Source organism: Gorilla gorilla, chromosome 6, assembly GCF_029281585.2.
Source record: "Gorilla gorilla gorilla isolate KB3781 chromosome 6, NHGRI_mGorGor1-v2.1_pri, whole genome shotgun sequence".
Lineage (NCBI taxonomy): Eukaryota > Metazoa > Chordata > Mammalia > Primates > Hominidae > Gorilla > Gorilla gorilla.
Genome location: NC_073230.2, coordinates 12,291,226 through 12,307,525, shown reverse-complemented (window position 1 = coordinate 12,307,525; position 16,300 = coordinate 12,291,226). Strand labels below are relative to the sequence as shown.

General features: G+C 42.9%; 2 protein-coding genes and 1 pseudogene across 6 annotated transcripts in view; all 3 read left to right on the top strand.

Moving 5' to 3' along the window:
- The window catches only part of RADIL (Rap associating with DIL domain), an 84,042-nt gene that overhangs the window by 13,373 nt on the left and 54,369 nt on the right, over positions 1-16,300 (top strand). The gene's annotated exons all lie outside the window — the stretch shown is intronic.
- On the top strand, positions 4,289-6,392 carry LOC129523591 (large ribosomal subunit protein eL22-like; annotated as a pseudogene).
- Positions 8,082-12,405, top strand: PAPOLB (poly(A) polymerase beta). Its single transcript, XM_004045051.5, has one exon. The coding sequence runs from the start codon at positions 8,304-8,306 to the stop codon at positions 10,215-10,217; it is 1,914 nt and encodes a 637-aa protein (XP_004045099.2). The 5' UTR covers positions 8,082-8,303; the 3' UTR covers positions 10,218-12,405.

Below are 16,300 nucleotides of genomic sequence, written 5' to 3'. Positions count from 1 at the left end.
CAGGCTGGAGTGCAGTGGTGCAATCATGGCTCACTGCAGCCTTGATCTCCTGGGCCCAAGCGATCCTCCCACCTCAGCCCCTCTGAGTAGCTGAGAACACAGGCACATGCCAACACACTCGACTTATTTCTTTATTTTTTTTTTGGTAGAGATGAGGTCTCACTATGTTGCCCAGGATGGTCTTGAACTCCTGAGTTCAGGTGGTCCTCCTGCCTTGGCCTCCCAAAGTGCCTGGATTTCAGGTGTGAGCCACTGCACCTGGCCTGAGTGTCCATCTTTGTGAAAGAGTCAGATTCTCGAATGCCTATGATAGGTTTGAACAAGACAAGCAAGGGTGGGAGGGATTGACCTTATTAGTCTTGAGACATACCTTAAAGCCATTGTGATTGAAACTATGTGGTTTTAGGGGCAGGAAGAGACAAATAAAGCAATGGAACAGAAGAGAGAGTACAGATGCAGACCAAATACCCTGTGGGAATTGGGTGGGCTATAGCATGCATCATAAATCCTGGGGAAAGAATTTTGTAAATTATGTTGGGATAACTGGCTTCAGCTATATGGAAAAAAAAAAAAAGGAAATTGGGTCCTTCCTCTAAATGCATCAGAGACCTACGTGTCAAAGGTAAACTTATATAGCCAAATGAAAGATTTCATAAAGAAGGCTTAAAAAGTGCAAAGTGGTTGGGCATTGTGGCTCACGCCTGTAATCCTAGCACTTTGGGAGGCTGAAGTGAGAGGATCAGTTGGGCCAGGAGTTGGAGCCCAGCCCGGGCAACATAATGAGACTCTGTCTCTACAAAAAAATATGAAAATTAGCTGTGTGTGGTGCCACAGGCCTGTAGTCCCAGCTACTCAGGGGGCTAAGGTGGGAGGATCACTTGAGCCCAGAAGGTCAAGGCTGCAGTGAGCTGTGATCATGCCACTGCACTCCAGCCTGGGCAACAGGGCAAGACCTCATCTGTTTTTGTTTGTTTGTTTGTCTTTTGAGATGGAGTCTTGCTCTGTCACTCAGGCTGGAGTGCAGTGGTGCAATCTCAGCCCACTGCAACCTCCACTTCTCGGGTTCAGCCCATTCTCCTGCCTCAGCCTCCTGAATAGCTGGGATCACAGACAGCTGCCATGAGGCCCGGCTAATTTTTGTATTTTTGGTAAAGACAGGGTTTCACCATGTTAGTCAGGCTGGTCTCGAACTCCTGACCTCAAATGATCTGCCTGCCTCGGCCTCCCAAAGTGCTGGGATTACAGGCATAAGCCACTGTGCCCAGCCTGTTTTTTTGTTTTGTTGTTTTTAAAGTGCAATCTGTAAGGAAAAAAAGTATATAGATTTGACTATATCAAAATTCAAAATTTTTCTTTGACAAAGGACACTGTATAGATAAAAGATAGGTGATATACTAGAAGAAAATGTTTGCAATATCTAAAACTGATGTGATGAATAACTAGAATAAAGTAATGCATGTCTAAAGATCAGCAAGAAAACGGCAAAACATCCACTAGAAAACGTGAAGCTGGCACAAGTTTGCAGCTGGAGGAAGGTGAAGCAAGCGTGGCTAACACACACGATAGGGGAGGCTAGCTTCACTGATGCCGTTGCCACCCACAGCTGGCTCTGGCTGCAGAGGAAGCTGGACAAAGATTTCGGCTCTGCACCCTCTAGTACAAGGCAAAGAAGTTGTGAGGGTTGCTGATAGCTAATCCACAGGCTGCCACCCGTACACATATACGTTATTTAAAAAACAACAGTTCATGGCCGGGCACGGTGGCTCACGCCTGTAATCCCGGCACTTTGGGAGGCCGAGGCCGGCGGATCACGAGGTCAGGAGATCAAGACCATCCTGGCTAACACGGTGAAACCCCGTCTCTACTAAAAATATAGAAAATTAGCCAGGTGTGGTGGTGGGCGCCTGTAGTCGCAGCTGCTCGGGAGGCTGAGGCAGGAGAATGGTGTGAACCTGGGAGGCGGAGCTTGCAGTGAGCCGAGATCACGCCACTGCACTCCAGCCTGGGCGACAGAGTGAGACTCCATCTCAAAAAAAAAAAACACGGTTCATTTCCCCATAATAAGAAACCAATGATGTCAAAGTCAAAGTTATGAAAGTTAGTTTACTCTGGCCTGCAGCCATGACCGAATGCCTAATGCAGGACAGCCGTCTCACCAATATGGGGAACAAGTAAGTGCAGAGAAAGGGCCAAGCTTCTCTCTGCTTTGTGTGGCCATGGGTTTCCAATCTGTTGGCAGATGCTCTGGTGGATGGATAGGATCATTTTCTTTTTTCATTGTCATTGTCCTTGGGAACCCACTCTAGTGTATTAATGAATACCATTCCAACTTACCTTTCATATATTTGGATTCATATGTATCCTTAATACATAAATAATATTTTGTATATGTTTAATTTACCTAAGTGGGATTGAGCTATAAAGCTCATTGTTCCTTTTGTAACTCACATTACTTTATTTATTTATTTATTTATTTATTTATTTATTTATTTATTTATTTATTTTAAAAATAGAGACAGGGCCTCACTATGTTGCCAGACTGGTCTCAAACTCCTGGGCTCAAATGATCCTCCCACCTCAGCCTCCCAAAGTGCTGGGATTACAGCCATGAGCCACCACACCTGGCCTCACATTATGTTTTTGACACCTACCCATGGTGCTCTAGTCAGCTCATTGCTTTTGACTGATGCATAGTTTTCCATTATATGCCTATACTACGTATTCATGTCCTTAAGCACAGACACTCAAATTGGGTACAGCTTCTTCCTACTAAAATGGTGACACAATGAACCTGTTGAGGGCTTGTGCAGAGTTCTCGGAGGCATTCTTCCAGGAACGGAGCTGCTGGATTACAGAGCATATGTGCATGTCATTTCCTGGTGAGCATGGCTGGACAGCAGCTTCCTCAGAAGCCTCATGTGCCTGTGTGCCCCTCCACACCTTTAGGCGCTGCTTTAGTCCATTTCTTGTTGCCACAACAGAATACCTGTGGCTGGTAATGTATAAGGAAAAGAGGTTTATTTATCTCATGGTTCCACAGGCTGCGAAGTTCCAGGGCACGGCCCTGGCTTCTGGTGAGGGCTTCTGTGCTGCATCATCACATGGCAGAAGAGGTCAAAGGGGAAGCAGACAGGTGCAAAGAGGGAAACCTGAGGGGTGCCCTGGTTTTATAGCAGCCTACTGTTCTTGGAAACCAATCCATTCTCGATCTGGTCTTGCCAGAACGAGAACTCATTTACTACGGTGAGCACAGTACCAGCCATTCATGAGGGATCTGTCCCCATGACCCAAACACCTCCTACTAGGCCTGCCTCCAGCACTGCCCCTTTGGGGATCAAATTCCAACATGAGTTTTAGTGGGGACAAACAAACCCCATCCAAACCATAGCACTGACTGTGCTGCTCTCCTCACCCCTCACTGACCCAGGATAAGTCTCCCCTGGAGACACTTTCAAATCAAAAGGCATTGCAGTGGAGTGGAGTGTTACAGGAATGCAGCCATAGAAACTCTGTAGCTGTCTTTTGTGAGCAGCTGTGAAATGGACAATTAAATGATTTCCCCAAGGTCACAATGTATAGATTTGAAATTGCCCCTCTATCTAATCAAAACTCAAGAAACAGGTTTTCTAGATATTGATTTGCCAGAGACTTGGATGAGAAATATTTTTTTGTTCTCATTTATTCATAAGTAAAATTTGGCTACTCTGTGTTAGGCATTTGACTAGGTGCTGGATATGTTGCAACAGACAAAACAAATCCATTTAATGGATTTATAAATAAATGATTTCATGGAGTCAAGAGTCTAGCAGGCAATCAAAACAAAGATGTGGCTGAGTGCAGTGGTTCATGCCTGTAATCCAAGCACTTTGGGAGGGCAAGACAGGCCAGAAGTTCAAGGCTGCAGTGAGCTATGATCACACTACTGCACTCCAGCCTGGGTAACAGAGGAGACCTTATCTCTTAAAACACACATACATGCACACGCACATGCACACGCACACACACAGATATAATCACTCAAAAAACATGTACAGTCATGCATCGTTAATGATGGTGATATGTTTTGAGAAATCCATCATTAGGCAATTTGTCATTGTTGGAACATCCTAGAGTGACTTACACAAACCTAGATGGTATAGTTTTACTGCATACCTAGGTTATATGGCATAGCCTATTGCTCCTAGGTTACATACCTCTACAGTATATTTCTGTATACTGAATGCTAAAGGTAATTAGAACATAACGGTAAATATTTGTGTGTCTAAACATATCTCAACACAGAAAAGGGGTTCACTCACCTCCCTTTCTGCCTCCGCTGCTGCCATGGCTCCTGTGAAAAACCTTGTGGTGAAGGGGGGCAAAAAAAATAAGCAGGTTCTGAAGTTCACTCTTGATTGCACCCACCCCGTAGAAGATGGAATCATGGATGCTGCCAATTTGAGCAGTTTTTGCAAGAAAGGATCAAAGTGAATGGAAAAGCTGGGAACCTTGGTGGAGAGGTGGTGACCATCGAAAGGAGCAAGAGCAAGATCACTGTGACATCCGAGGTCCCTTTCTCAAAAAGGTATTTGAAGTATCTCAACAAAAAATATTTGAAGAATATTGGCTGCGCATAGTTGCTAACAGCAAAGAGAGTTATGAATTACATTACTTCCGGATTAACCAGGACAAAGAAGAGGAGGAAGACAAGGATTAAATTCCATTTATCTGAAATATTTTGTATGAGTTCTTGAATAAAACTTGGGAACAAAAAAAAAAACCACACAGAAAAGAAACAGTAAAGATACAATATTGTATTCTTGCAGGGCCATCATTGTATATATGGTCTGTTGTCCAAAATGTCATAATGTACATGACTGCAACTACAAGTTGTTTTATGTGCTATGAAAAAGAAGCACATGTGCTCATTTGGAATGGGGGGTGAGGGAAATTCACTCTCAAGAGGTGAAATGTAAGCCAGTCTCAAAGATGACAACACACCAACCAGGTAGAGAGCAGTGGGCAGTCGGTGGGGCAGGAAGAGCATTCTGGTCAGACAGAACAGCATTGTGTGAAGATCCAGGGATGAGAGAGAATGAAGCAAAGGCAGGCACTGCAAGAAGGCCATTGCAGCTGGTGCAGAGGGGAAAGTTGCAGAAGGTGCGGCTAGACAGATAGTTGGGGAAAAGATCTACCTGGCTTGTTATGTATTTTGGATTTTACACTGCGTATAATGGGAGGTCATTGGAGGGATTAAAAGATGACTCTGGCTCCTAGGTAGAGAATACTTTGAAAAGGTCAGTAATAGGAGATTAATTCAGTTGTTGTAGAAGTTGAAATGAGAGTTGATGGTGGCTTGGACTAGAGTTATAAGGGAACAGGTAGAAAGCAGTAGAGGGATTTTAAGTATATTCTTCAGGTGAAATCAACAGAACTTGTAAATGAATTGGATGTTGAGGGTGCAAAACAGGGAGGTGTCCAGAGTGACTCCCAGGTTTCTCGTATCAAGAGTTGGGTAGAAAGAGATGTCATTTCCTAAAATGGAGACTACTGAGAGAGAAGCAAACTATGGGAGGATGAGTTAGAGTTCTCTTTAAACTATGTTAAGTTAAAGACATCCAAATATAGGTGGCAACCACAGGCAGTCAGATAATATGGATCTGGAGTTCACAAGAGAGTCTCATTAAAATATGAATTAATCTGTAAGTAAGTGGTATTTAAAGCTGTGGAAATCAGCAGATTAACCAGGCAGTGAATATACATGCAGTGAGGAGAAATGAGGGCTTAGAATGGAAACTGGAGGAACTCCCAAGATTTAGAGGTCAAGTAAAGGAGGAGGAATCAGCAAATTCGACTGAGGAGTGGCCAGACATGTGGAAGACAACATAAAGAGTATGGTGTCGCAGAGGCCAAGATGAAGCTACCATAGGTCAAAGAAGATGGAAATCATTGGGGTCATGGATTGGGCAACATGGAGGTCACCAAAGACCTTGCTGATAGCTGTTTTTGAGCATGTAAGCCAATGTTGAAATGGATTAAAAAGAAGGTATTTATATTTCTGGCAATATATGGGATTAATTATCCCAGAAAATCTTTCTATGTAAAGTGCCTGGAAATGTTGGATAAATATAAGAAATCATTTTTTTGAATGCATAGCTGAGTACCCAGGAAAATAAAGGAAGTCTCTAGGGCTGGAAAAAAAAGAGATACCTTGAAACCTCAGGATTTTAGCTGATTCTGAAACTAGAACCGCCCTAGAGGCATTGGCCAGTCTTGGAAACTGAGAAACTTAAGTTTAGCAGCTGTCCAAGAAGAGACAGAAAGCTCTTGGGACCTTAAAAGGTAGGGAGTTAGAATTGAGACCCTTCCAAATACAACTGGAATCCTCAGAGGGTGACGCATTTAGTGAAAAAATGGAGTAAGAAGAATCTGCTACCTGGTGAAAGGAGATGGCAAAGGAAGTTCTCTCTCTTGACTTGGGTGGGAAAAACTAGACTATTCCTTAAAATTGAAAACCACATGTCCTCTTACATGTATTTGGGGTTCACAGTTGCACCATCTAGATGTTGTGGATAATCCCTGGATAAGAAATTACACTGACTGCAATTCTATAGTGTACAAGGACATCTACTGGAAACAAAGCAAATCCTCTTTGGAAGGACACAGCCTCTACACAGGCATTCCAAGCTTCACCAGAAATGAGCTCACAATCCAAAATTACAAGACCCAAGAGGTAATACCACTCTGAGTTCTTGGATAACAACAAACTATACAGTTTCTCAAGAGCATTCGGAATTAGAATAATTAGTTATAGAGTACTAAATAAGTATGTTTAACACGTTTAAAGAAATAAAAGGTAGGGGGAAAAACATGAAAGAACAGAATGCCATCTAAAAGGCAGAGAAGCTTGGAAAAGAACAAAATAGTGAAATATAAGTATTTAAGTGGATATTTCAATGATGCTTAAACAGTAGACTAAATACAACTGAAGAGAGGACTTGGAGGTAATCTGGCATCACCCAGAAAGACACATGGCTTAAGAGACATGGAGGACACAGTGAGAAGGTTGACAACGTGTGTAGATGAAGACAATCAGGAGACAAGTGGGAGAACATATTCCCAGGAAGTGCCCAAGAAGCTTCTGGAGATCATAAAAAGCATGACTTCTGATTCGGGAATCATAGTGTATCCTGGGTAAGATTATATTTTTTATTTTTATTTTATTTATTTATTTTTGAGACGGAGTTTCACTCTTGTTGCCCAGGCTGGAGTGCAATGGTGTGATCTTGGCTTACCGCAACCTCTGCCTCTCAGGTTCAAGCAATCCTTCTGCCTCAGCCTCCCGAGTAGCTGGGATTACAGGCATGCACCATCACGCCCAGCTAATTTTGTATTTTTAGTAGTGACGGGGTTTCTCCATGTTGAGGCTGGTCTCCAACTCCTGACCTCAGGTGATCTGCCCGCCTCGGCCTCCCGAAGTGCTGGGATTACAGGCGTGAGCCACTGCGCCCAGCCTGGGTAAGGTTATTAAAGAGAAATCTATGCCTGGACACACGGTGGTGGGATCACAGGGCACTAGGGACAGACACTTTTATAGCTGCCATAAGAAAAGACAGACGAGCAGTAGTTCACCTAGCTGCGGAATTCTCAACGGGATCCAGAGGACAGCAGAATCCCGCCTTTAAAGCATGGCCAGAACACAAATGTCGACCTGGAAATGCTGCCCCAGCTAAACCAACGTCCAGCAACGGCCCAAGAAACAAGACAGAAGCTGCTTTCCACCGCGGGTTCCCACCACGAAGGGGTCTTTGGACTTCCAAAGGGTGCACGCTAGGGTGAAGAGTGCTGAGGGTGCCCCCAAAAAGGATGCACATCTGCGATGTCAAGGGACTTGGAGAGCAAAGAATTAGATGGGTAAAGTTGGGCAAATATGTAAAATAGTGGCAATAAAGGGTTGAGTTTGGCCGGTCATCAACAACGTGAATCCTGCCCACCCCCATGTATAGCCCCCCACGCAGCGGTAGGAGCCCCAGGCCAGAACGCGGTGGCTCCCGTGAGCCCTCGCGCTGGCGGCGGGTGCGCAGGCGCCCGCGCGTGTACGGTAGGTTCTGGAACGCAGCCGCTGAGGGGTCTGGCGCCATGTTGGGGCTGAGGGGAAGGAGGAGAAGCTCCTGAAGCGGCGGGCGCGCAGCGGGAGCGGGAGTGGGGTCGGACCAGGGCAGCTAGAAGCCCTGCCCTTCCCGCCTCAGCGAATCATGACCCGGGCGGCGGCCGCGAAGGTCGCGGTGGTGGGGGACGTGCCCTGGCGGGGCGGGCGCTGAAAGATGATGCCGTTTCCGGTGACAACCCAGGGACCACCGCAGCCGGCGCCGCTGCCGAAGCGCTACGGCGTCTCCTCGCCTATCAGTCTAGCGGTCCCCAAGGAGACGGACTGCCTCCTCACCCGGAGGCTAATAGAAACCCTCAGGCCCTTCGGGGTCTTCGAAGAGGAAGAGGAACTGCAGCGCAGGATTTTAGTTTTGGAAAAATTAAATAATCTGGTAAAGGAATGGATACGCGAAATGAGTGAAAGCAAGAGTCTTCCCCAGTCTGTAATTGAAAACGTTGGAGGAAAGATTTTTACGTTTGGCTCTTACAGATTAGGAGTACATACGAAAGGCGCAGATATTGACGCCTTGTGCGTTGCGCCAAGTCATGTGGATCGAAGCGACTTTTTCGCCTCATTCTATGCTAAACTGAAACTACAGGAGGAAGTGAAAGACTTAAGGGCTGTTGAGGAGGCATTTGTGCCAGTTATCAAACTGTGTTTTGATGGGATAGAGATTGATATTTTATTTGCAAGATTAGCACTACAGACTATTCCAGAAGATTTGGACCTAAGAGATGACAGTCTACTTAAAAATTTAGACATTAGATGCATAAGAAGCCTTAATGGTTGCCGGGTAACCGATGAAATTTTACATCTAGTGCCAAACATTGACAACTTCAGGTTGACCCTGAGAGCCATCAAACTGTGGGCCAAGTGCCACAATATCTATTCCAATATATTAGGTTTCCTCGGAGGTGTTTCCTGGGCCATGCTAGTAGCAAGAACTTGTCAGCTTTATCCAAATGCAGTAGCGTCAACTCTTGTACGGAAATTCTTCTTGGTGTTTTCAGAATGGGAATGGCCAAACCCAGTGTTACTGAAGGAGCCTGAAGAACGGAATCTTAATTTGCCTGTCTGGGACCCAAGAGTAAATCCCAGCGATAGGTACCATCTTATGCCTATCATCACACCAGCATACCCACAGCAGAACTCCACATACAACGTGTCTATTTCAACCAGGATGGTCATGATTGAGGAGTTTAAACAGGGGCTTGCTATCACACACGAGATTTTGCTAAGTAAGGCAGAGTGGTCCAAACTCTTTGAAGCTCCAAGCTTCTTTCAAAAGTACAAGCATTATATTGTACTTCTGGCAAGTGCATCAACAGAAAAACAACATTTAGAATGGGTGGGCTTGGTGGAATCAAAGATCCGAATCCTGGTTGGGAGCTTGGAGAAGAATGAATTTATTACACTGGCACATGTGAATCCACAGTCATTTCCAGCACCCAAAGAAAATCCTGATATGGAAGAATTTCGTACAATGTGGGTGATTGGGTTAGGGCTAAAAAAGCCAGAAAACTCTGAAATTCTCAGCATTGATCTCACCTATGATATCCAGTCTTTCACAGATACTGTTTATAGGCAAGCAGTGAATAGTAAGATGTTTGAGATGGGTATGAAAATTACTGCAATGCATTTAAGAAGAAAGGAACTTCACCAGCTGCTGCCTCATCATGTGCTTCAGGACAAGAAAGCACACTCACCAGAAGGTAGAAGATTGACAGATTTGAATGACAGCAGCTTTGACTTGTCTGCAGGCTGTGAAAACAGCATGTCTGTGCCTTCATCTACTAGCACTATGAAGACAGGCCCATTGATTAGCAGTTCTCAGGGTAGAAACAGTCCTGCCTTGGCTGTAATGACAGCATCTGTGGCTGACATACAGGCTACTGAAATGTCCTTGCAACAGGTGAATACCAATGAAAGTTCAGGGGTTGCATTAAACGAAAGTATTCCTCACGCTGTCTCTCAGCCTGCCATTTCTCCATCACCAAAGGCCATGGTCGCCAGAGTTGTTTCTTCAACATGTCTCATAAGCCATCCAGACCTTCAGGAAACTCAGCAACAAACATATCTAATCCTATAGTTGGAGTCTAGAGGATATTCTTGCCTCATAAAGAAGAAAGGACCAAGAAAACCAAAACGGAAGAGGAGAAACTTAATACAAAGACAAGTACAACTCCATCAGAAAAATTCAGACAGCATCTTCTCTATTGGCCTCTCAGGGAACATCAGTATAGATCTTTCCGGTATCCCTGTTCTCCCTGCAAATCCAATTCCTGTTATCAAGAATTCAGTAAAACAGGTTGAATGGTTAAAAACAACCTCAAGGGTCCATGAACAATATCTGCCAACTCAACCTGTTGTCTTCAAATACTAAAGAAGGAGAATGAGGGGTACGGGACTAGATATGACTTGAAATAGATTGAGGCTCATTTGGTAACTTCCTTTACTGAGCCAGTCTTGATCAGAAGTCCACATTAGTATGTGACAGCTAGAGGTACTGTTATTAATGTGTCAGCAACAGTTACATTAACTATTTCAAAGGACTAGTGCCCTTAAAATGAAAAAACCTTTCAGCTATATTTGTACCCGTGACTGACATCTGGACTGGATTTATGCTTGATGCATTGTTGGGAAAATATGCAATACAAACTGGTATCAGAATTCCTTATACTGATGAGGCACTTTATATTTTTTATTAGAAAGTAGAACTAATTTTAGATTTTTCAAATTGGTGAATTTTATTTTTCCCTGAAGAGGTTTCTTCACTATTAATCTTAAAATTGGATACCATTGTGCAGTGGTGTACTATACTTCAGAGAAAGCATAAAAGTACATCTAGCTCAGTCCCTATGAGGTAGCTGTAACCCTTTAAAATGAAATGTCAACTTTAAGGTAGGTTTTTGACATCAAAACAACCATTAGTAGGTCTTTGGTTTTGATGGCACACTATGGAGAAAGGACACACTGGTTTTAATCTGTAGAACTGTTTTAGAGAGTAATCAGCAATCAAACATTTTCTTTGAGCTATCAAAGCTCCATATTCTCTTGTCCTCAATCATTAGTCCTAAAACAAAAAAGCTTTTTGCATCCCTCTCTTCTCTTTGTTTGTATGCACACAGTATGCTTATGTGTCATTTCACAAGAAAAAAGGAATAATATTCTCTAAACCATGATGTGAAACTGACAATCCTGTGGCCACATGGCACAAAACACCAAATATTGGTTATGACGAAACACCACATTTTAGCAAAACTTTACTAAATGTAATGTCTATGAGATATGTTTCTGATCTTGGATGACCATTTGATCGCTGCATATGAGAAGTTTTGTTCATTCCACAGAATACCTCCTTATAGGAAAGTTAATTTCCAATTGCACACGTAAGCAAAAAGGCATTTTCTTCAAGAATTTTAAACACTTTTATTTTTAAACGATTTATCAAAATTCATCTCTAAATTTTACATGTAGAAACATAAAAAAGTAATTTCTAGCAAGCACTTGACATCTTACTGGCTTTCTGCTCTTTTAGTCTACAAAAGATCAGCAATACTTTAAGTTAAAAAAAAGATCTCATAATTAAGCAGTAGAGCATCTATGATTAGGAAATGTGAGGGGCAACAGATGTGAATGAATGAAAGTTGAGTCTTTCTTAATCTAGACAGCAAACTTAACAGGCTTTCCAATTAGCCTCGCTTTAACCCCTCCCGTCCCCCCTCTAACTCTGCACTTTTCATGTTAAACTGCAATTACTTAAACTCTTTTCTTGTCCTTCTGCATTAATTTTCCAAAATTGGAATATAGTCATGTCCTTTTAGGCTGTAGAGACTTTTCTTTCACCATTACTTTCTGATATCTAGTATACAGTATTTCTTTTTCTCACATCTTTGCCCTTTCACCACAATAATAAATCAGGTGAAGTGTGCACAATATCTGTATTTTGAATGGCTATGGCGTTAGGTTGAAATGGCCAGGCACAAATTTAGTCTGGTCATTTTGTTTACACATTGGGAAAAAAATTAGTTTATTAAACATTACCTGTAACTGTGTCTGTTTTACCAAGCTGGAACCTTGGGACTTTTTATTTCTAATTTTTATTACCTGAATGTCAGACCATTTTTTCATGTGATGTACCTAGTGAGTGGAGTTTGCTTTGTTTTATGGTATCTATACTCCTGGTATATTCAAGCACTGTTTTGAAAACAGATGACTTATTTCTCCATTAAAAATGCAATAAAAATAAATGGCAAACAAGCAAAGTGAAACTAAAATACTGGACAGTAGTACGATTTAAATCTAAGATATGAATTCAGATGTACTTACATTGTTCTGAAGGAGGGTAGAGACACTGATGAACTTTTCGACCTTACTAAGTCTAGAATGTAGTAATGTTTAGGGAAACATGAAAAGGTTAAAATTTCAAGTAAGTAAAAGTAAAAAATGAAGTTAAGCTGAATCCAGAAGAAGGCAGGAAAGAAAGGGGGAAAGCATACAAAAAAATAGAGTAAAAAGAAAACACGATCTATGGTCATGGAAATGAAACCAAATATATCTGTCACTACAATAAATGGACCAAACTTCCTGATTAAAAAAGGCAGAGATGGTCAGATTCCATGGGAAAACCAAGTCCAACTGTATGCTGTTTTACTTAAAAGAGACACAACCAAAATAAAAGAATGGAAAAAAGGCACGCTAATGAAAAGAAGCTGGTATAATAACAACATTATTCAAGTAGGTGTCAGAGCAAAAATAATTATTAAGGGCAAGAGCACCATGCATTAATGATAGAAGACCTACAGCGTCAGGAACATTTAATGATTTAAAACTTGTCTGCACCTAATAACTCAGCCTTCAACATAAAATAACAAAGATGAACAGAAATTGCTAAATGTGTCATTATCATAGAAGATTTCAAAACAGCCTTTCATTAATTGATATCAAGCAGATAAAAATAGAAGGGAAACAGTTTTTGAACACAGTCCAGTGTAGTGGCTGGTGGACTTTTCGCATTAAGGACCAGATAGTAAATATTTTCAGCTTTGTGAAGCCATCCGGTCTCTGTCACAGCTACTTAACTCTGCCTTTGTAGAGGGCAATCAGTAATAGACAATATGTAAACAGATGGCCAGGGCCGGATTTCTCACCCATCCCCATCAGCCATTGTTTGCCATGAATGATCTGGTGAATGTTTATTATAGAACCTTCCGCCCCACAATTGGAAAATGCATGTTATTCTCAAGTAAGCATTGGGCATGTACAAAAATTAACCTCTTGCTATATCAAAAGTAATATTTAACATACTTCAAAGTACCTGATTTATAGGACATGTTCTCTCACCACAGAACAGTAAGTTAGAAATTAAGTAACAGCATAAAGAAGACACAAAAAAGCTCAAGTCATGAAAGAAGAGATTGGTACAATTAAGAGATTTTGTTCATCAGATAATGAACCATGAAAAGTGAAAAACTGAAAAACAGGCCCTAAGCTGGGAGAAGATTTTGTGATAAGATAAAACTGACAAATGATTACTATCCAGAATATATTAAGGATGACAAAGGAAAAAGTCTGTTTTAAAGATCAACAGGCCGGGTGCGGTAGCTCATGCCTGTAATCCCAGCACTTTGGGAGGTCGAGGCAGGTGGATCGCTTGAGACCAGGAGTTCGAGACCAGCCTGGGCAACATGGCAAAAACCCATCTCTACTAAAAATACAAAAATTAGCTGGGTGTGGTGGCATGTACCTGTAGTCCCAGCATGTACCTGTCAGTCCCAGGAGGCCGATGCAGGAGAATCGCTTGAACCCAGGAGGTGAAGGTTGCAGTGAGCTGAGATCAAGCCACTGCACTCCAGCCTGGGTGACGGTGAGAGTCTGTCTAAAAAAAAAAAAAAAGCTGGATTCAGTGGTTCATGCTTGTAAGCCGAGCATTTTGGGAGGCCGAGGCGAGCAGATCACTTGAGGCCAGGAGTTTGATTCCAGCCTGGCCAATGTGGTGAAACTCCACCTTTTGTATTTTTCTCTACTAAAAATACAAAAATTCGCTGAGCACGGTGATGCGCACCTATAATCCTAGCTGCTTGGGAAGCTGAGGCATGAGAATCACTTGAACCCAGGAGATGGAGGTGTCAGTGAGCTGAGATCAGGCCACTGCACTCCAGCCTGAGCGACAGAGCAAGACTCTGTCTCGAAAAACGAAAACAATAAAATCCCCAACAACCCAGTTGAAAAAGTGGGCCAAAGAAGCGCGTAAGCACTTCATGGAAGAGGAGCTAGGAACGGCCAATAAACATGAAAAGATGCCCAATCTCAGTAGTAACAGGGAAAATACAATATAAGACCAGAGAGGTATTTCTTTTTTTTTTTTTTACAAAAATAAAAAAGTCTAACAGTGTCTAGGTATGGTGAGGATGAGGAGCAACGGAAACTCAAACACGGTGCCAGTGAGAACATGGTGCAAATTGTTTTGGCCCCTTTGGGAAGCAGCTTGGTCTTATCTAGCACAGTTGATGGGCCCACACTCTGCGTTCCAATTAGTCTCCTCGTAGGTCTTCACCCTCGTGCTGCGGGACACTGATGTACTTCATCTTACTGATCCCTTAGTCTTTGGGGTGACCAGAGTTTGTGGGACCACAGCCGTGTCCAGAACTCTACACATCTTCTAGTTTACCTCCAGTGTGCCATTTAACTACCATAATTTTCTCTGGTATTTCTCGTGGTGGTAGAAAAGTCAGGAAGCATTTGAAAATGAGTACGAGAGTGTTTATGTCAACGTTTTGTAGTAGCCGAAAGTTCCAAACAATCCACATATCCATCAATGAGGGAATGGCTGGATGGTGGCATATTCGTGCAATAAATACCATAAAGTTGTGAAATTAGACCGTAGCTGCCTGCGTCAGTGTTAGCTGTGTGTCATCGTGTTGAGGGAAAAGCACAAAAATGCACACAGTGTGATACCATTTATATAAGGTTTCAAAATAAGCAAAGTAGAGCAGTATAATTTAGGGTTCCAAAAATGTGTGGTGTAACTATAAATGAAAAAAGGCCATGTTAAACACAGAATCCAGGAAAGTGATTCCCTTTGGTAGGGTGAGAGGTGGGGACAGGCAGGAAGATGTGCTTGGGAGGGTTGATGTGATTCTGGAACTAGTCCATTCTTTTTAGGGTGGGTGATGGATGAAATGGTGTTCATTTTGTTATTAGTCTAAGTTACAAATGCTTTCATATGTGTGAAATATAATTAAACAACCAATACCAAAGTGGTATCTTTTTGTTTTTGTTTGTTTGTTTTGAGACGGAGTCTCGCTCTGTCACCCAGGGTGGAGTGCGGTGGCGCCATCTCGGCTCACTGCAAACTCCGCCTCCCAGGTTCAAGTAATTCTCCTGTCTCAGTCTTCCGAGTAGCTGGGATTACAGGCGCCCGCCAACATACCCAGCTAATTTTTGTATTTTTAGTAGAGACAGGATTTCACCATATTGGCCAGGCTGGTCTTGAACTCCTGACCTCAGGTGATCTGCCTGCCTCGGCCTCCCAAAGTGCTGGGATTACAGGCGTGAGCCACCGCACCTGGCCCAAAGTGATAACCTCTTTATCAACAATGACAAAAACCAAACACCACCCTCCCCAGAAACAAAAGCAAACAGAAAACCCCACCTAATGCTGCCTCATCAGTTCGGATTGCACTGGGCCAGGTCAGAGTAGCCTGAGCACAATACAGCTTTCTTTCACCTAACAGTAAGTTCAGGGCTGGTAACGGTGGCTTTCCTGGTCACCAGGGACCAGGCTTTTTCTCCTTTCGGCCCCATCATTCTAGTTCATGCCTTCTGTCTTCAGGGTTACCTCAAGGTGCAGGATGGTTAATGGGGCCCCTGCCATCACATCTTCATTTAAGGCAGGAAGAAAGAAGGAAGACGGGGAAGGGCAAAGGTGTACCTGCAAACTGCCCACCTATGGCGCTTTCAGAGAAGTCCCAACAGCGACATCCCCTCATCTTTCACTGACTGCACCATAGTCACATGGCTGTGCCTACCTGCAAGGGAGACAGGAAAATGTCTCTTTTCTTAGCTGGGTACATCACCTCACCAATAGCTTAGGGCTTATGCTATTAAGAGGAAGGAGAGAATGTCTAGTAAATGGCAATGATAGTCTTCTCTTTCACAACACACATATAT